The 20861-nt window shown below is 45.8% G+C and overlaps 1 protein-coding gene across 1 annotated transcript; it reads right to left on the bottom strand.

Annotated features, from left to right (window-relative positions):
- Nucleotides 1-6406: 6406 nt before the first annotated feature.
- LYPD8 (LY6/PLAUR domain containing 8) lies at nt 6407-19106 on the bottom strand. The gene is made up of 5 exons (XM_048502243.1): nt 18895-19106; nt 17033-17152; nt 15582-15731; nt 8787-8933; nt 6407-6794 (listed from the first exon to the last, which is right to left on the bottom strand). Exons 1-5 carry the CDS (start codon nt 18941-18943, stop codon nt 6607-6609), a joined length of 654 nt encoding a protein of 217 aa, XP_048358200.1. The 5' UTR covers nt 18944-19106; the 3' UTR covers nt 6407-6606.
- Between the last annotated feature and the right edge of the window lie 1755 nt (nt 19107-20861).

Below are 20861 nucleotides of genomic sequence, written 5' to 3'. Positions count from 1 at the left end.
GTAGGGTGCTGTGAGTTATTCCTCCCCCCCAACCCCCCCCCCCCAATTCTCTTTTGGCTTCAGGAGCTCTGTTTTCCCATCCATCACTTGCTTACTGTTGCAGCCATAGGCGATGACATCATTAAACCAACACATATGACAGGCATTTAATACAAATTTATTACAAACGTATCACAAAGCGAATGACATCCATAAAACAAAACAACAATTCATAGACATTAAAACATTATAATTCGGCTGGGATTCTTACAGAATTAATAGGTACTAACTGTTTTCTCATAATTATTGCTGGATAGAAGAAAGTAGCCACAATTAATTGGGAGCCTTCCAAAGTTGTGATTGGATCCCAAGTTGGAAGGGAATCTAAGCCCATAACTGGGTTGTTAAGGTTTGGCTGACACTGGTTGTTCGTGCAAACAACTTTAAAACGGTTCCCAGGCAGGAAATGAAACAAATTTCTCCATGGAGTTCTGTGCGATTTTTTTCCTTCCTACTTGGAGTCTTTTATGCTTCATGAACCCTTGGCCATTTCCTTGCTCAGCTGTGCTCCTGTGGACATCCCTTCAAAGTTGGTAACTATAACCCTTCCCTGAAACCCTGTCTAATTTCCTCCTTTTTAATGGAAGGTCTGACCTCCCTTCCTCCTACCAATTCTCCCTCTCCAAGATTCAAAGCTAATTTCTGGAGTCATTCCTATATGAAACTAGCAGTGAAACAGAAATTCTATATAGTAATAGAGCAGCAGTGGCGTAGGAGGTTAAGAGCTCATGTATCTAATCTGGAGGAACCAGGTTTGATTCACCGCTCTGCCGCCTGAGCTGTGGAGGCTTATCTGGGGAATTCAGATTAGCCTGTACACTCCCACACATGTCAGCTGGGTGACCTTGGGCTAGTCACAGCTTCTCGGAGCTCTCTCAGCCCCACCTACCTCACAGGGTGTTTGTTGTGAGGGGGGAAGGGCAAGGAGATTGTCAGCCCCTTTGAGTCTCCTGCAGGAGAGAAAGGGGGGATATAAATCCAAACTCTTCTTCTTCTAATATTATATTAAACAGTAAATGGCTAAGAGAATGGAATGTCATGATGATGAATCTTCCCCAACTGGTGGGTGATATTCCATCCGGAAGAAGCCATCCTGCCTCCTCATCTCCGTCCACCAACCAAGCCAGGCCCACAGATCAGCTGATCTGCAGGCTTGCAGTAGCCCTCCCGTGTCCCCACCCCCCCCAAACAGCCAGACCGGGCTATGGATCAGTTGATCCGCAGGGCTGCTGAAGGCCTCCCACCTCCTCCCCACCCCAACATCCAGGCTGGACCTGCAGATCAGCTGATCCATGGGCCCGCAGAAGCCCTCTTGCCTCCCCCCAGCCAGGCTGGACCCATGGAACAGCTGATCCTCAGCCAGGTGGAAGCAGTTGAAAGAAACAGCATAACATAATTATTTGGTTACATGCAGTGGTGGGATCCAAAAATTTTAGTAACAGGTTCCCATGGTGGTAGGATTCAAACTGTGGCGTAGCGCCAATGGGGCTGGGCGGGGCATGATGGGGGCGTGGCCGGGCATGATGGGGGCGGGGCATTCCTGGGCAGGGCTGTGGCAAGGACGCAGCCGCCGCGCCGGTCCTTGGGCGAGAAACGAAAAAGACGCAGGCGCAGGCTGCCACGCACGCCGGTGCACCTCCTGCTAGACTGCTTCCAGTTCTGCGCGCTACTGCTGAGAGGAGGGGCATAATTAAGGCAAAAATCACGTGGCAAAATTACCAATTAGTAGCCCCCTCTCAGCACACACAAATAATTAGTAACGTACGCTCGGGAACTTGTGAGAACCGGCTTGATCCCACCTCTGGTTACATGATGCCTTAACTTGATTCACACAAGAAGAGAAGATATTGTTATCTCTAGTCTAAGGAGCGAAGGATTGGAATGTTGTCCCTAGGAGGTCCAGGAAGGAGGAGAGGCCAGAGAGAGATTGGAACCAAAAAAGGTGCATTATTAAATACACATTATTTAATGTGTATTATTAAATTATTAATAACCTTGTGGCCCTCAAAACCACCAGTAAATTGAAAGTAAAACAGCTGCACTGGGCTGACTTCTCAAAGTCTGAGTTTAAGTTGAATTTCTTTCTGGGGGAAATATATTTTTTTAGCTGGTGCTAGATTTCCACACCCCCTCTCCATAAAGAGGAAGTGGTCTCAATTGTGTCCACTCCTACTCAGTTGGGACTGCTGTGCAGGTACCCTCTAACTTGCCAAGAGATCTTGAATCTGAACTATGAGCGATTGTGGGTCACTGATCCGGAGTTGAACTTGTACAAGGAGTAAGGTGACCAGATGTCCTGCTTTTGGCAGGACAGTCCCGTCTTAAACCAATCTGTCCCGCGTCCCATGGGGTTTTTTAATTGTCCCGATTTTGCCTTCTGGGGCGCTCCCCTTCTCCCACCCTGTCACAGGGCGGGAAACAGGGGAGCGCCCCAGAAGGCAGTGCAGCAGCTTCCTGTGCACACGGCCGCAGGAGCGCATGCCCCCCCTGTCCCGGTTTAAAAAGGTGACAATCTGGTCACCTTAGCAAGGAGGAGTTGACGGAGTGTGAAGGGTTTTGGTGGTGGGACCAAAGGTTGTATGTGGCATCTCTGCTCCATAAAAAGTTCCTGCAGGGCTGTCATGATTTCAAAGCAGTGGGCCATTGTGGCCTTGTTAAGACCCTGCATCTGGTGAAAAGGCAATTTGGGTGACCCATCTTGCACAAGGATATGGAGGCCTATGTAAAAGGGTGCCCTGTGTGTACCATGGTTAAGCGAGCTCCTAGGAAGCAGCCTGGCCTCCTGCAAACGACAGAGACATCAGAGGCCTCCTGGCAGGTGATTTCTATGGATTTTATAACAGACTTACCTGTCAGTAAAAGTAAAACAGTTATCTGGGTGGTAGTGGACTTGTTCTCTTTAAAAAAAATCTTTTTATTGTTTTTCAATATTATTAAACATACAAGAAAAAAAGAAGGAAAGTAAAAGAAATAATAGAAAACATACATGATAACATCAAAAAGAGCGAGAGAGAGATCTACCCCTCATTATATTAAGTACATATTACATAATGGATTCTGATATAACAGTTTCTTTGAGACTTTTTAAGGTTTTTAAATCTTTATCATTGATATACTTCTAAGCATTTTTATTAATCCATTTATAATGTTTTAAACATTGTTAAATTCCAGACTTCAAGATATTTTTGTTTTTACATGGTCAGGTCGGATTGATATGAAATATAAGGACTCAATTTCTTTTCAAATTCATCTTTTGGACGTTGATTCACAAGATTAGTTAGTTTGGCCGTGATAGCACACTCTCTGATTTTATTCTCCCAACTTTAAGAACATAAGAACATAAGAACAAGCCAGCTGGATCAGACCAGAGTCCATCTAGTCCAGCACTCTGCTCCTCGCAGTGGCCTACCAGGTGCCTTTGGGAGTTCACATGCAGGAGGTGAAAGCAATGGCCTTCTGCGGCTGTTGCTCCCGATCACCTGGTCTGTTAAGGCATTTGCAATCTCAAATCAAAGAGGATCAAGATTGGTAGCCATAAACCGACTTCTCCTCCATAAATCTGCCCAAGCCCCTTTTAAAGCTATCCAGGTTAGTGGCCATCACCACCTCCTGTGGCAGCATATTCCAAACACCAATCACACGTTGCATGAAGAAGTGTTTCCTTTTATTAGTCCTAATTCTTCCCCCCAGAATTTTCAATGAATGCCCCCTGGTTCTCAGTGACAGGAGAAAGAGAGAAAAATTCCTCTCTGTCAACATTTTCTACCCCATACATAATTTTATAGACTTCAATCATATTCCCGCTCAGCCGTCTCCTCTCCAAACTAAAGAGTCCCAAACGCTGCAGCCTCTCCTCATAGGGAAGGTGCTCCAGTCCCTCAATCATCCTTGTTGCCCTTCTCTGCACTTTTTCTATCTCCTCAATATCCTTTTTGAGATGCGGCGACCAGAACTGGACACAGTACTCCAAGTGCGGTCGCACCACTGCTTTATATAAGGGCATGACAATCTTTGCAGTTTTATTGTCAATTCCTTTCCTAATGATCCTCAGCATAGAGTTTGCCTTTTTCACAGCTGCCATGCATTGAGTTGACATTCTCATGGAACTATCAACTAAGACGCCTAAATCCCTTTCCTGGTCTGTGACTGATAGCATTGACCCTTGTAGCTTGTATGTGAAGTTTGGATTTTTTGCCCCTATGTGCATCACTTTGCATTTTGCTACATTGAACTGCATTTGCCATTTCTTAGCCCACTCACCTAATTTATCAAGGTCCGCTTGGAGCTCTTTGCAATCCTTTGTGGTTCTCACCACCCCACATAATTTGGTATCATCTGCAAACTTGGCCACCACGCTTCCCCCCCTACTGCCAGGTCATTTATGAATAGGTAAAAGAGCACTGGTCCCAAAACGGATCCTTGGGGGACACCACTCCCGACATCTCTCCATTGTGAGAACTTCCCGTTTACACCCACTCTTTGCTTCCTGTTTCTCAACCAGTTTTTAATCCATAGGAGGACTTCCCCTCTTATTCCTTCATTGCTCAGTTTTCTCAATAGTCTCTGGTGAGGAACTTTGTCAAAAGCCTTTTGGAAATCCAAGTAGACAATGTCCACTGGTTCCCCCTTATCCACATGCCTGTTTACACCCTCAGAGAACTCTAGTAAGTTTGTAAGACAGGATTTGCCTCTGCAAAAGCCATGCTGACTCTTTCTCAGCAGGTCTTGCTTTTCTACATGTTTAATAATTTTATCTTTAATTATAGATTCTACTAATTTACCAGGAACAGATGTCAAACTGACTGGCCTATAATTTCCCAGGTCCCCCCTAGATCCTTTCTTAAAGATTGATGTGACATTGGCCATCTTCCAGTCTTCAGGGATAGAGCCTGATTTCAGGGATAAGTTGCATAACTTTCTATTGTGAGACTTTTATTAGATTTCCAGCAGTTATTAGAATAATAGAATCATAGAGTTGGAAGAGATCCCAAGGACCATCCAGTCCAACCCCCTGCAATGCAGGAACACACAATCAAAGCACTCCTGACATATGTTCATCCAGCCTCTATTTAAGAAATCTCCAGACTCCACAACTCTCCAAGGCAGTGAACTCCACTGTCAAACAGCTCTGACAGTCAGGAAGTTCTTCCTAATGTTTAGGTGGAATCTCTTTTTGTGCACCTTGAATCCATTACTCTGTATCCTAGTCTTTGCTTGCTCTTCAACGCGGCATCCCTTCAAAAATTTAAACATAGCTAACATGTCTCTCCTTAACCTTTGCTTCTCCAGACTAAACATCCCCAGCTCCCTAAGTCTTTCTTTGTAGGCCATGGACTCTAGACCTTTAAACATTTTTGTTACCCTCCTCTGAATCCATTCCAGCTTCTCAATAACATTCTTAAATTGCGGAGCCTAGAACTTGTCACAATATTCCAGGTGAGGTCTAACCAATGCAGAATAAAGGTAAAGTTTCCCTTTCAGGTGTGTCCGACCCTGGGGTACCACTGCAAGCAGTGATTTCATAGGCAAGCTGTTTTTGTGGGGGAGTTTGCCATTGCTTTCCCCGGCTATTCTTTACCCCCTAGCTATGTGCTAGGTACTCATTTACCGACCAAGGAATGGCTGGCTGGCTGAGTTGACCATGAGCCAGCTGCCAGGATATCTGACCCACAGGGGGCTCGAACTCCTGACCGAGTGGCAGTGCAAGCACTTAACCTCTACACCACACGGCTCCTTAATGCAGAATAGAGAGGTACAATTACATCCAGTGGTGGGATCCAAAAATTTGGATCGCTAATTTTTTCTGAGTGTCGAGAAGGGGTTTCTAAAGCAACCTCCCTGCCCATATAGGGACTGGAGGTGGGGCAGCAGTGCGGCGGTTTCACTGCTCTGAATCCTGACCCTCGGAACCTGCTATTAAAATTCTTTTGATCCCACTGACTATATTTCCCTTCTTTAAAAAAAAGGCCATTGGTATCGTCCTGGTTACTTGGGTTAAAAATTAGGTAAATGGGATCCCTTCCACATCCATGGATGTGAGGGCGATGTGGCTGTGACATCGGTCACCCCATTGATCGCCAGGGTTGATTTGGCTGATCTGGCTGGCTAGGCGGGTGTCCCCTACCTCCCTCACCGCTCCATGTGCATCCCTCCCGAAGCTGCACGCTCGGTGGAAGAGGATGACCATCCCAGATAGAAGGAGTGTACCGTTCTTCGGTCAAGGGTATATGATCCCTTCCATCAAGAAACACCATTGTTTCCTAACCCAACAGACTGTTCATTTTGTGAATGCACACAAAGGACGTAGATATTGTTTGCAAATATCAGTTTATTCAGATTACAATTCAATGAAAATGTATCTGGTGCCCCTGTTTTCCAGTACCGAGAGCCCTCAAATCCCAATTTCTGCACCAGTTTCTTTTGCCCTCTCTGGAGACCCACTCACATCCCCTTGTGCAAATAACAAAGCCAGGAGTCCTGGCTCATCATGCGCTGATCACGTCGTCCCCAACTTCCTTCTCTGCTCTGATACATGGTGGAATTGGCAGGGGGTGGCCTTGCACATTTCTACCTGCCCGGCACGATGCCATCGGTCGGTTTGCTGCTGTTGAAGGTAGCAGGGCTACAATTCATTTTGGACAGTTTAAATATATTTCCACCGCTGGAAAATTCCAGTGGCACTCGAAAGGTACATATGTTTGGCGTAGTGCAAGCTTGGAGGGCGAAGGGCATTGAAAGAGGGAGGACTGTTCTATCTGCAAGGAATATAAAACACGAGCATTCACAGAAGTTACAAGGCGGAATCTTAATGGTGGGAAGAGTTTGGGTGAGATTATCAGGCCTTGGAGCTCAATGGTTTCCCCTCAAGTGGTGGAGTTTTAACCTCCTGAATAGTTCTCTTTTCCAGTTTCCTGCATTTTCTATCCATTTTGTCATTTGGAAGAGTAGATTATTTACAGATGGAAATACAGGAAAAGGCTGGGGAAAGGCTATGAGGTACATTTGTCTTTGTGGAGAAATGGCTCCTTCCCCCCTTTCTTTCCTTCTCCAACCAGGTACCATAGATCTGGAGGACTTAGAAATCCCAGATCAATATCAGGAAGTACTACCCGACCTAGGGGGAAATGATATCTTGACCCAGCCTGAGGGGTCTGGGATCTGGGGTCTGGGATCTGATCAATTGAAGGGAAGAGAGAGGGGAGGCCTCTTGGCTCAGGTCTCTCTGGAGGAGAGCAGAGCTCTTGCCGGAATTGGGAAGGTGGCAGCCATTTTCTGGACCATGTGCCAGGTAATGTGAGCTCTTTGCCAACTGCAACATTCTAAGCTTTAAGGACCTACCCGGCTTTCTACCATCTCCTAGCCAGGGTATGTATTAGTGATAGGGGCAGGGGATTTGCATCTTTATCTATTTTGTAAACCCTTGCTAAATCTGGTGTGTGCTAAAACATATGGTAATCATCTTCTTTTTTATAAATACTTTTAAAAACCTTAGCAGTGGAGGAAAGTTCTCTGTACTACGTATGCCCCACTGTCTTGGACACGCTATTTAAACAGGAGGTAGAGGAAGGCTGAGCAGCTTCTCCTCCAGGATCTCCCGTCTACCTTGTGGAACCCAGGAGAGGGGAACCAAGGGAAAATTAAAGCAGGGGCCTCACACAGTTGGAAAGGAAGCTGGGAAATCCTGATCTTCCCCAGCGGGCAGTCTTCAAATGATCAGGTGGTGGCAGCATACCCAGAGAGAAAGTTAGCCCTCCCCAGGGAAAGTCGGTAACTCCTGGGGGTGTGCAGAGTGCGAAATAGGACCTGCCAGCCAAAAGCAAGCCCGTTTCGCCACAGTCTTCCTGAGCATCCAGTTGAAAAACACTTCTCACAAGAGAATTCAGACATATTAATCAGAGCTTGGAAAGACAGAGAAGTGTTGTCCCATTTGCATGCTCTGAGATTTCCTATTCAGCTCTTCAGCTGTCTCCTTGCCTGTTCTTTGGACGCCCGCCCCCCGCCCCCCTCCCCCAAAAATTGCCCATCGAGATGCACTAGGTGGAGTGGAGAAGTCATATTAATAAATATTAATAAATGGAGTGGAGAAGTCATATTAATAAATTCAGAGCCTTCAGAACTTCAGAGCCTCAACCAGAGAACACCTTTGCCCAATCTGTACAGGAATCTGTTTCTACGTCTATAGGATGCTGGGGATGTAGATATGCCAAGAGAGCAGATGCTGCCCATGCACATCTGGAATTTGGCCACTGGGATTCCATCAGTTGCTTAGGCCCATTGGCTGACCTGCGGTCCACTGCTGATCTCTAATCAATGGGTGTTTGTCCCTCCCCTGGGAGGGACTGCTGCCACCTGATCAACTCATTTGTTTCTCCCAGCAACTCACCTTCAGCAACTCACTATTAGTTTTTCTAATAAAATTAGAAGGGGAAGGCCTTTCGATTATCTAAATTGAGAGGAGGTAGATGGGTAAAAAAACCTCCTAATCTCTTCTGGTGTGGCCATGTTACATTTATCTTTACTTTGCCTTGCTCAATGAGACTCAGGGTAGGGATTACACAGTACTAGTCAGTGCATTCAATAGAAGATGCCAATTAAGCAATGTAATAGGACTAGGACTGCAAAAACCACCTTAAAAGTTTAAAGTATTAAACATGATATGAACTGACTTGAATCTTTGTGCATGCAGAATTCATTGTTTACAGAGGTATCTGTGTATGGTCTATATACTTAAAAATAATTTTACTTACTTATTTGGACAGAACCAGCTGCATTCATGCATTGAGTCTGTTCACCATAGCAGGGGATCTTTGCCTTCGACGTGCAATTATTTGTCCCCAAGTAATAGCAGCCTGGACAGAGGAGCTTATTGGAAACCAGTTTGGGGACTGATGGTTCTGTAAAAAGAAACTCCCACAGTTAGCCCAGCATCCCACCTCACTTCATGACATATTTATTGGAAAAATCATCCCCCTCTCCCGCCCTGTGCCCCAAAGATCTTTAAAGGTATTAAAATTCACATGTGAATGTTTCAGAAGCAACAGGAATTATTTCTAAGAAGTCTTTCCCACTGCACCCTCAGCCGAAACGTTTCATGGCTCAAGCCCCAGAAAATTTGCCAAGGCAATGAGAACATAAAAATGAATGAAAGTGAGGACAAAGAGAGAAAAATGCAGATTGCGTGGAAGAAAAGGAAAAAGAAACAGTGAGGACACTGGCGTAATGCCCATTGGGCAAGGTGGGCAGCTGCCCAGGGCATCACCTTGTGGGGGGCATCAAAATGCTGGGTTCGTTTTTGGGTATTTTTAGTGGTTTTCCATTTGTGGCCTGCAGGGGGCACAGTTTTTAGGCTAGCGGCACCAAGATTTCAGCGTATCATCAGGAAACTGTTCTTATGATACTCGCCAAGTTTGGTGAGGTTTGGTTCAGGGAGTCCAAAGTTATTGACTCCCAAAAGAGCTGTCCCTATCCCCCATTGTTTCCAATGGGAGCTAATAGGAGATGGGGCCATGAAGCCTTTGAGGGGTCCGATAACCTTTGGCCCCCCTGAAATCCAAACTGCACCAAAACCTTGTATCATTAGGGCAGTCGGCTGACGGGAACCTGAAAGTTTTGAGACTGTGCCTTCAGAAATGTGCCCCCCCAGCCTGCAACGCCCATTGACAGCAATGCAGAAAACTCAATGCAGAACAAAGATTCTTGGGCAAATTCTCGGATGTCCTTGGGCAAGGAGGGCATTAGCCATTGAACGTGATTGCAAAGCACTGTGTAAAATTTCAGGGTATCATCTGGAGACTGTCATGATGGCAACCCCAAGGTTTGGTGCAGTTTGGTTCTGGGGATCCAAAGTTATGGACCCTCAAAAGGGTAGCCCCTATCTCCTTAGCAAAGGGTAGCTCCCATCTCCCCCTAAACCAAACTGCACCAAACTTGGGGGGGGGGGTGTCCCTTCAGGACAGTTTCCAGATGATACCCTGACATTTTGGTGCTGATACATCAAAAAATGCACCCCCTTCAGGAATATCCCAGAAATTTGCTCAAGAATCTTTGTTCTGCATTGAGTTTTCTGTATTGCTGTCAATGGGGGTTGCAGGCTGGGGGCGGGGGCACATTTCTGAAGGCACAGTCTCAAAACTTTCAGGGTCTCATCAGGAGACTGCCCTAATGATATCCCCCCAGGTTTGGTGCAGTTTGGTTCAGGAGGGCCAAAGTTACGGACCCTCAAAACTGTAGCCCCCATCTCCTATTAGCTCCCATTGCAAGCCTTTATTGGCATAGACAACAGTACAACAATAATAAAAACGGATTAAAAAGAATATAAAATACAGGAAATAAATGTTAGGTCGAAGGAAATCTACTGGCGTTTAGTAATTTCCAGGAGAAAGTCTGCCACTATCATACAGAGAGAAGGATCAGGATTGGCCATGCTGGCAGGAGGTGATGGGAATTGTAGTCCATAACATCTGGAGTGCCAAAGGTTCGCCACCCCAGGTGTAGAAGGATACCAATGTCTGATGCATTTAAAAAAAACCTCAACTTCCGTTGATAGGTTTCGTGCATATATAGATAGCAAAGAAACAGAAACAGAAAACAAAAGTTCTAACTAGAATTACTCACTCAGATATCTTTTCATCTTAGGTATGAACAGCATGAAAGAGCTGAGGCATACATAATCTTACTGAGGCTAGCTGAACCCAAAGATGCCATGAATTATTTAAGGATTCAGGCGCCAGTGTTCATTGGGGACCTGGTGATCTGATACTGCCTTCTGAATCCACCTTGTGCATTCTGACACCATCAACAGCCCTCTCCAGCAGTGATAGAAAATGTTATCCTCTGGCCTGAATTGCCTGAGGGAAAGAGGCTTTAGAAGGAGAACTGTGAGAAGCAAGCCTTTATTGCCATAGACAACAGTACAACAATAATAAAAAATGGATTAAAAAGCATATACAATATGGTGAAATAAAATGTTAGGGTCGAAGGAAATCTACTGGCGCTAGTAATGAGATAGCCCGCCACTATCATACAGAGAGAAGGGATCAGGATTGTCCAACAAGCAGAGTAATCTTAATTAAATCGGGGAGATCGGGTAAATGTAAAGGAGTAAGATCTCCTACATACTCTTGATCTGATTTCCTTTGAATCTGAGACATATGTAGTAATTGGTGGGCCAGAGATTCAACTGAGTTTCATTAAGTACGGGCATTAATCTTTTAGCCTTTTCTTGCTTTATTATTAAATCTGCCATGTAACAAGGCAGAAGGCATAACATTAAAACCTGGCTTTTAGCCATTATGGCTCTCCTTTGAGCTGGGTTTATTAAGCATATAACAGCTGTGAAGTGTGCCAAGTGGCCCCGTTCAAATGGGAGAGAAAAATACAGGGGGGAGCACGTTTTCTTGGCTGCGGTGATTAAGGTAGAGAACTCTCTATCCAATAGTTTTTTAATTTTCTATAAGCTTCTGAATAGGACACAGGGCAAAGTGAATCCACTGACAGTCCAATAGAGGCCATTTTTTCTTAAATTATGGAAAACCAGGGGTTGCAATGGGTGTCAGAGAGCAGACGGTGGACCAGGGAATTACAGTCCGAGAGAAAATGAATTCACAGCCAGAATCTAAAAGCCCTCAGCCAAGCGGCTGATTCCAATGAGTTTTGATGTAACTCCAGACAAAGGGCTGCATAGGGCACGCAATTTGGGGATTAGCTCCCATTGGAAACAATGGGGGATGTAAGAATTCCCCTTTGGGAGTCCATAAATTTGGACTCCTTGAACCAAATTTCACCAAACGTGGGGGGTAGCATAAGGATGGTCTCCTGATGATACGCTGAAATTTTAGTGCTGGGATATAAAGTCTAAAAATGTATCCTCCTGCACTCCACTCCAATGTCTTGCGTGCAAAAAAAATTGGTCGCGGGTGGAGCGGGCCGCCCAGCGAGGGGGGTGGGGGCATCCAAACTCAAGTTTTGCCCAGGGGCTACAGCGCCTTCACTCTCGCTGGCACACGCCCCTGAGTGAGGAGGACGGGGTTGGGTGTCAGAACGGGTGGTGGAGGCTGGAGCCACATCAGGAAACCACAAACAACTTTGACAGTAGGGAGCATATTTTGAAAGGGACATCACTCGAAATTAATGATATTGCTTTCCATCTCTGACCAGTCCCACATCTGCTTATTGTTGGTCTCCTTTTAAACGTGCTGCTTCCCGTGCAGGGTCTGCCCCCGGTCATCTTAGGAGCCTGGAGGTGGTCTGGAAAACAAACTGCTGGGCTGAGTGAAGAATTTCTCAGCTGTCCTCTGGTAACATTTTGGGAACATCAAGGGAAAACTTGCTCACAGAAGGTGACGGGACTCACCCAGACAGGGGCGCACCTAGGCAAACTTGAGCCCTGGGCAAAACCTGAGTTTGATGCCCCCCCCCATGGGCGGCTACCCTCCCCCACCGTGACCAAACAATGATTTTTTCCACCAGGTCGTTCCAAAGTCACCATCACATTATAGAACATCCTCAAACTCACAAATCTGAACACAGCAATGGGCCATGCCACACAATAGAAATAATTTTTGGAAAACATTTTCAAAATGCTTTCAAAATGCTCTTTATTACTGCTATGAAAACATTCTTTATGGTGTTGTATCCAGTCCTCACAATTGTGGGAAACAGCATCACTTTCTTTAAATGTTATTTCAAACTGGGGACTCCCAGATTCTCCCCTCTTTAAGGTGGATTTAAAAGGGAGAATCTGGGCTCCCTGGTTTAAACAAGTGATGCTGGAATCCACCCACAAACTGCATCATTTTCAATGGTGTTCAAATTAGGGAGCCCAGATTCTCTCTTTAAATCCATGCGAGAAGGGGTAGATTTAATAATAATAATAATAACAACAAACAAACAAACAACAAATGTTTCACCAACCACCACCACCCCCACCACCCACCTTTATTATTAGGCACTGGGGAGAGAGATAAAAGAAAGAAAGAAAAACAAGCATTGGTGTGGGAAGGGAGTGAATTCCCCTAAAAAGAGATTCTGCAGGAAATTTAGGGGGTGCCTTGCTGTCAGGGGTGCAATTATTAAGATAGCAGCACAAAGTTTCCAAGAGTATCTTTGTAGGGGACCCTACTGATGATTACCACCCAGGTTTGGTGAAGTTTGGTTCAGGGGGGTCTAAAGTTATGGACCCCTCATCCAGTGTAGCCACCATCTCCTATTAGCTCCCCATTAGGAACAATGGGGATGAGGGAACGCACTCCTTTGGGAGTTCAAGCAACTTTGGACTCCCTAAACCAAACCTCACCAAACCTGGGTGATATCATCAGGAGAGTCTCCCAAAAAATCCCTGAAATTTTGGTGCTGCTAGCCTAAAATACACGCCCCCTGCAGGCCAAAAATGGAAAAAACACTGAAAAAACAAAATCATCCAAAAATGAACCTGCAATTTTGTCGCCCACCACAAGGTGGCGCCCAGGGCAGCTGCCCACTTTGCCCAATGGGAGGAACGCCTCTGCACCCAGAGAAGGCAATGCAGGCACAGGTAGCCCTGGAGACTCTGGTGTCTATATCAAGGGGTGTAATACTATCACTCTATTCTGCATCGGTCAGACCCTCAGGGGGTTTGACGTGATGGCCCTTGTGGTCTCTTCCAATGCTATAATTTTATCAGGCCTATGGCACTCCAGATGTTCTGGAGTGCCATAATTTTATCAACCTATGGCACTCCAGATGTTCATGGACTACAATGCCCATCAGCCCCTGCCAGCATGGCCATTTGTGCTATTATCAGCCAGTAGGGTTGATAGTGGAATTAAGTTGTCCAGGAACATCTTGGAGCTCTGCTCATAGTGTTGGCTAAACCCTGTCTAGGTCGAAATGGCAGCTTGTGTGAGAAAAGAAAAAGTTTGGAGTCTCAAAGTGGCCTTCAAACTCCTTCCCTTCCTCTCCCCCCAACAGTCACCTTGAGAAGCAGATGGGGTGGAGAGAGTTCTGAGATAACTGTGAGTAGTCCAAGGTCACCACAACAACCACGTGGGTAATGTGAAGAATCTAGACAAGAAGTTAGCTATCCTCACTGCCCAAAAACCGGAACAGTTCAGAAAACAATACAGGTGATGTTATTGTACAAAAGTGGAAATGCAACACCAACATAGAACAACAACGCACAGGAAAAAAAAATCTGGATGTTTGGAACTTGAAATGGACAACATACAACTGTGCAGGAATTAAATAATGTTAGGTATTGTTCATAGGAATAGAGGACTGTCTCTCAAGTCCTTGTTCTGTTCTGTTCTGTTTGCTGTTCTATGTTGGAACAGCATTTTGAACTTTTTGTGCATTAAAATCCCCTGTTTTGTTTTCTTAAAAGTTTTGGATTTTGGCCAGTGTGCCCAGTGTAATGGTTTGTCAGAACATGTGTTTAGATGAACAAAATCTAGATGACAGGTGGACCCTCCTTCCAGCAGGTGCAGTGTGCATAATTAGGGCTGTGTGCATAACTGTGTACCGTGTGCAAAGTCAGATAAGACATGGGCACCTGATTGGCACCTCAATTGTATATAGTTGGCACAGACTACAGGGTGATGTGTGCCTGGAAACACCTGTGGTCTGGCGGAGCACTTTGACAGTAGTTAGCTTAATAGAAGCTGGAACTGCACTGGTGATCAGTGTGGCCTTTTCGGGTACTTGTTTGCATTGGTATCCGCAGCAAGCGCGGTCTACTCACGAGTAAGCCGCTGCTTCAACATGGTTGTTGTCTAGAACTAGGCCAAAGTCTCCCAGCAGGGTCCATGTAGTGGAGTGAGAAAACAAATCCAGGTCACCAGATAAAAGTTTGCCACTCTTAACCATTACACTATGCCCGTGGTGGCAAACCTTTGGCACTCCAGATGTTATGGACTACAATTCCCATCAACCCCTGCCAGCATGGCTAATTGACCATGCTGGCAGGGGCTGATGGGAATTGTAGCCCATAACATCTGGAGTGCCAAAGGTTTGCCACCACTGCACTATGCTGTCTCTCCTGGGAGAAGACCTGGGAGGGAAGCACAGGGCAAAGGCCAGGGGGAACACCTTGGGGAGCAGAGCCCAGGTGAAAAGGGTCAGCTCCCATCCTGCGGCCATGGGACCCTTTTCACAATGGGGAAAATGAGTCACAAAGGAAAAAAAACAGGAACAATGAATAAGCTGAGGCACAGCAGATACGAGAATGTCTGCAAAAACATTAAACTCTTCAGTGAGATAGAAGAACTCTAAGAAACATGCAAGGAGGAAGAAGAGGGGACTTGGGTTCTGAGTAGCCATTTTTGGTTCCTCTCAGGGTGGCCGGAATGAAAATGGGTGATGTGTGTATAGCTGGCATAGTTCATGGGCCTCTAACCATTTCTTGTGGAGGATGGAAGGCAAGCAAGGGCTGAAGAGAAGATTTTGCCTTCATAGTGGCAGTTCTCTCAAAGGTAGTACCTACTTTCATGTTTCCCATAGGAACACCTGGCACCCACACACACTGATAGACGAGAACGGGTTTTTTTTCCAGAGATGCAGATACTTACTTATCTTAATGTCTTGGTTGCACATGTTTTCGTCGCAGCAATCCATTATTGCTCGAAAATGTATATTCTGCTCTGTAGTAGAACGATAGTCGCCATTTTGACAAGTTGGTCCTGGGCCACATGACTTAAAATTGATTTTTAAAAAAGGAACTGTGAAGAGAATCAGAAAGAAAATTTACCGTTTATGCCACTTCCACTATTGAATAATGGCCAAGAAAGCAATAAAAAAAACCCAAAACACAGAAAACATGGAATCCCGCTACCAAATACGTAAAGCTTAAATTACACAGTATGTTGGGGAGCAGGGAGGGGGTTAAAAAGATGGGCTTTCATCTCTTTGCATTTTCAAAAGCCCTTGGACTGGTTCCCAGAGCTATGTACTTTGCTTGCGGGGCCATACTATGCAAGAATACTCTGAGTCCCACTCACCTGTATTCAGTGGCGTATCTGCCTAGGGACAAAGGGTACCCCTTGTCCCCAGGCGCCACTCTTCTGGTGCAAAATTGCCCCCCCCCACATGACCAGGAAGTCCTGCTGTCTCATCGTTTTTGCGTGCCTCGACCCCGTCTGAGGCATGCAAAAATGATGGGACAGCAGGACTTCCTGCTGCCTCCAAGCCCCCTCAACCCCGCCCTGGACTCCTCCCTCCCTTCCTTTCCCAGCCGGCAGCCTGCAGTCTCTTCTGACCTCCTCTCCGGGCAGGCCAGAAGAGACTGCAGTCCCAGCCTCGGAGACCTTCTTTTATAAGCACTGAGGCTGGGGGGGTGGAGCTTGGGGTGCAGGAAGGGGTGGGACTCCCTCCCAGCCGGCAGGGAGAGTTTGGGGGGGAGGTGGGCACCCTAAACCTTGCCCGTGTCTATGGTGACATGGGCAGGGTCGAGGGCAGTGGGGGCGGAGCCAAGGTGGGCAGGGCAGGGGCAGAGCCTGGGGGCCGGCGCCATTTACCCCTGGTACGCCTCTGCCTGTATTCTTAAATTGCCTGGGCAATACTGGCATTCAGGACTACAAGAATTCTTTCCTTAAATCCAAGAAATCGCTCACTAGTCAGCACTTGCAGTATCTGTTGGATTCTACTGGGCTGTTTTCAAATGAGTATCAGCCTTATTTTCAACAGGAGCTGTTGGTGACGGTCCCACTGACTGATAGTTGTAAGGGTCCACTCAAGTTAATAATCAGGCCTGACAATAGTCCAGTAGAGCTATGACATAGACTACCTGGTAGTCACTTTCAGTGAGAGATCCCATTGTAAAATATATATCAGCGTCCCAGGCAACCTGGCTCATATATTCTCATATAGGATTGCCCTGTCAGTATTTCATTGCTCTATACACTAATCTGTCTGTCCCTGAGCAGTCCTGTATAGAGACACCCAGTTTATAAGTGCTAGCCACCTGCTGTTGCTACAAACAAGCTAATTTGAAAGAAGATAGCCCCCCCCCCTCTGTACTCACACAATGAAACTTCAAAATGGAGAGAAATACAGATATCTCCATCATCCTTGCAGTCTTGCATTTCGGTATTAACACATGGCCCAAATAAGTTCAAGCACGAAGCACATATCAGTGATGCTACTGCAGAGAAGAAAGAGAAAGAATCAGTGCCAGCCAGCTAGGTAATTTCATATCACATTTGACAAATATTATCAGTATTTTTTTTTTAGAACCACAACATTAAGATGCATCTCACCTTGGAATTAATTGATGTCTCCATTGGGTACTCAGAAGAGCGTATAATTTTAGATATAGAAGCAAAAACCCAGCACAGGATCCTAAATTTAATGCACACGTTGAACAAAATAGATTTTACCTGCAATATACCAGACTTTAAGCACCCTTTTCAGTTATCACCCACAATATTGGAAACTCAGAACTGATTTTCTGAGAATCCTCTATCTTAAGGTTGCCAGCTTCACACTGAGCAGTTCCTGGAGATCGGGGGGGCAGAGTCTGAGAGGATGGAATTTCTTGGAGGGGGGGGGGAGTTCAGCAAGGCTAAAGTTCTGAGGCTGCTATGATCTCTGTTGCTTGGAGATCAGACTATTGCAAGCTCCAACTTGAGGTTAGTACCCTGGCCCTGGCTGCCTTCCTTCTTTCTAGGGCTTAAGATTTAACGATTATTCAGAGAACTTGGCCTGGAAGATGCTGGCCAATATCAGCTTCGCGTCAGCCCCCAACACTAGATATTGAGTTGCCAACTTAGGTCCCTTCCACATATGCAGAATAATGCACTTCCAGGCCACTTCCAATATACTTTGCAGCTGGATTTTACTGTGTGGAATAGCAAAATCCACTTGCAAACAATTGAAAGTGGCTTGAAAGTGAATCATTCTGCATGTGCGGAAGGGGCCTTAGTCTCTAGAGGGGATATCTAAGGGCCTTTCCCCACTTACCTTAAGTCCCACGCTACTCTCTTCAAGTAGCGCGGGGTCCTTGGGGACTCCCCACGACAGGGGCGGCCACAGCGAACCCGCCCTGATGCTGCCGCGGTCGCGCCCCCTCAGCGCGCGGCATCCCTAGCGCTGGAGGAAACCTGTTGATGACCCCGTGCAGAACGCGGGGTTGTGGGGACGCCGGAGCGCGCACTAGGGATGCCGCGCGCTGAGAGCAGTGCGTGGCATGGGGGGATCCCTTCGAGTGGGGAAAGGCCCGATGAGGCAAGAAACTGTCCCTTTGGGGTTGACACTTCCTGGAATTCTGCTTGCATGCAGGTGATCCTAATCCAAGGGAAGGACATCTCCTGCATCAGACCATCCTTATCGGGGACCTTTTGTGGCTCAGGGAGTTGTGTTGATCTCCAGAAGAGTAGCAGGGTTGACCCTTCAGCACAGCAGTTGTTGCTCTCTTAGACTGAAATCTTAGGCCCAGCTGGGATGTGCTCTCAGAATGATTCTGTGTACACGTTTGGAGGAATTTCCTCCTCTGGGTGGACAATCTGGAATTTAAACTAAGACCACCCCAGAAAACCAAAATAGATCATATAGGTATAATATCATGTAATAATGAATGTGCATCCCAAAAAAATGCAAGCAAGGCTCTAGTAGTTTCTATCCTTACACATATTGAAACATGTGTAAAATCAACACGCCATGATCTAACTGGCACAGTGGAACAGAGTTCTGCAAAGAGGATCCCAAACAAAACAGCCCAGACGGTTCTCAGCTTGCAATACCGTAGCGAGGCTGTTAACTATAAGACATTTGAGAGGACGTGGATTCATTGGGTCATTGTGGATGAGAATCCACTTGGCGACACTTACACACACATACACACACACTTGCATTCACAAACACAGAAGAGTTTGAGTTCCTACTCACCTGGAGAAAAAAAGGCCACAACAAGACAGGTGCTCAGGAGTGCCTTCATAGTATCAGAGAAAGGAAGAGCCAGACTTGGATCGGAGAAGAATCGGCCGAGGCAGCTGATGCTGATACAGGGGATCAAAGGACCTTATAAGCCAAAGGCTGGGGCCTCCAGGCAACAGATGGGAACATGTGGATTGGTGAGGTGCTGGAAATGGAGGCTGTGCATTTTCTGAGAAGTCAATTAGATGGGAAGAATGTGTACCTTCCCAAAACAGGGTCCTGTGATATCTCTCTGTCACCCCGAAGCCAGGCTACTGTGGTTGCACAATGTTTTCATCTTAGATAATAAGTACTCTTTCTGAAACACCACCCACCTCCAAGAAGACGTATCTAAAGTACGAATTTGTAGAAGTATGGAAGGGAATTGGGAACATCTGAAGAACAGATGTGGCAGGCCATCTGCCTCCTTCCTTCTTTGCAAGCGCCTTGACAAATGGTGGGTGTGCAGACTTGAAGCAAAGGTCATCCGTCAACAGTATTCTGGTCCTGGTTTTTATTCTGCAGTTTGCAATAGCCTGCAATGCCGTGTTGCCACAGGATTCTTCCAGAACCAGCTTCAGCTCAGGATGTTTTTATATACCATCATTTGAGACTGTTAGTAAGGAGAGCTTTCATGATGACTGGGCCAGGCGGTGCGAGCAGAAACTTTAGTGCTTAATGAAGAAGGCATGTACCTGGACTTCATTCATAGTTCCCAGTTCCTTATCCTAATTTCCTTGAATCCTGACTTGGGTCGTTTCCCCACTTATACTCATCTGCGCCATACTCTTGCCAAGTAGCTGTCTCACATGTAGAGCATCTACCTCTACAGGGCGCGTGGGTGGGATACTGCAGCCACTGCTGGACGCTGTCTACTCTTAAGGCCTCAGCTAATACTGGGCCATTCCTTTTTTTCAGTCTCTTTTTAAAAAATTTTTTAATTGTATCATTTGAATTTTACAGTTTATAGTAATTTCCTTCTTCATACATTTTCAAACAATATTTTCCCCCCTTTTCTCCCTCCCTCCATTACTTCTTCTTCATAGTTTTGTCACACAAACAGCAGTAACAGCAGTTGGTCACACAAACAGTAGTAACTACAGCAGTAACCTGTAGCCTCTTCTCTTATATTTCTTCATTGACTTGGGCTTCTTTCATCCAGTCCACGTATATTATCCATATCTTCAAAATTTCATTCTGTTTATCTTGCCGCGTCTTATTTTTGGTTAGTATATCGAAAATATCAAGTGTCACTTGTTCCCAGATATATTCTAACTATTTCTGAGTTTCTTGATATATAACAATACAATTGTCCAAATTTTTTTACTTCTGCACATTCTATCCACATATGGCTATAATATGCCTCTTGGTCTCCACAGTGCCAGCATTTAGAACAGGGGTAGGGAACCTGCAGCTCTCCAGATGTTCAGGAACTACAATTCCCATCAGCCCCTACCAGCATGGCCAATTGGCCATGCTGACCGAGGCTGATGGGAATTGTAGTTCCTGAACATCTGGAGAGCCGCAGGTTCCCTACCCCTGATTTAGAACTAAGTCCTTTTATCATGTATGCTAGTTGTTTCGGTGTTCTATACCATTTTAATATCACTTTTCTTTCTAACTCCATGATATTTCTCAATCTTTTATATTTTTCCTAACTGTCTATTAATTTTTCTGTATTGGCTACTGCCCAGAAATCCTTCCTTCTCCCATTTTTGTTTCAATGTTCTTATCATGAATTCCTTATCATCTACCATATATTTGTATATATGCAGCGCGCGTCATTCCCGGCGCTCCTCAAAATGGGAAGCCCAGGAGCATGCCAGAAATGACGCGCGCTGAAAGTAGCGCGCAGCAAAGGGTGGTCGATGGTAACTGGGGAAACGACCTTGGACAATTTAAAAGCTCTGCACTTCAAAATAAGGTTTGGACCATCACAA

Source organism: Sphaerodactylus townsendi, linkage group LG06, assembly GCF_021028975.2.
Source record: "Sphaerodactylus townsendi isolate TG3544 linkage group LG06, MPM_Stown_v2.3, whole genome shotgun sequence".
NCBI lineage: Eukaryota > Metazoa > Chordata > Lepidosauria > Squamata > Sphaerodactylidae > Sphaerodactylus > Sphaerodactylus townsendi.
Note: the sequence above shows the minus strand (reverse complement) of the source record. Positions and strands in the feature narration are given on the sequence as shown.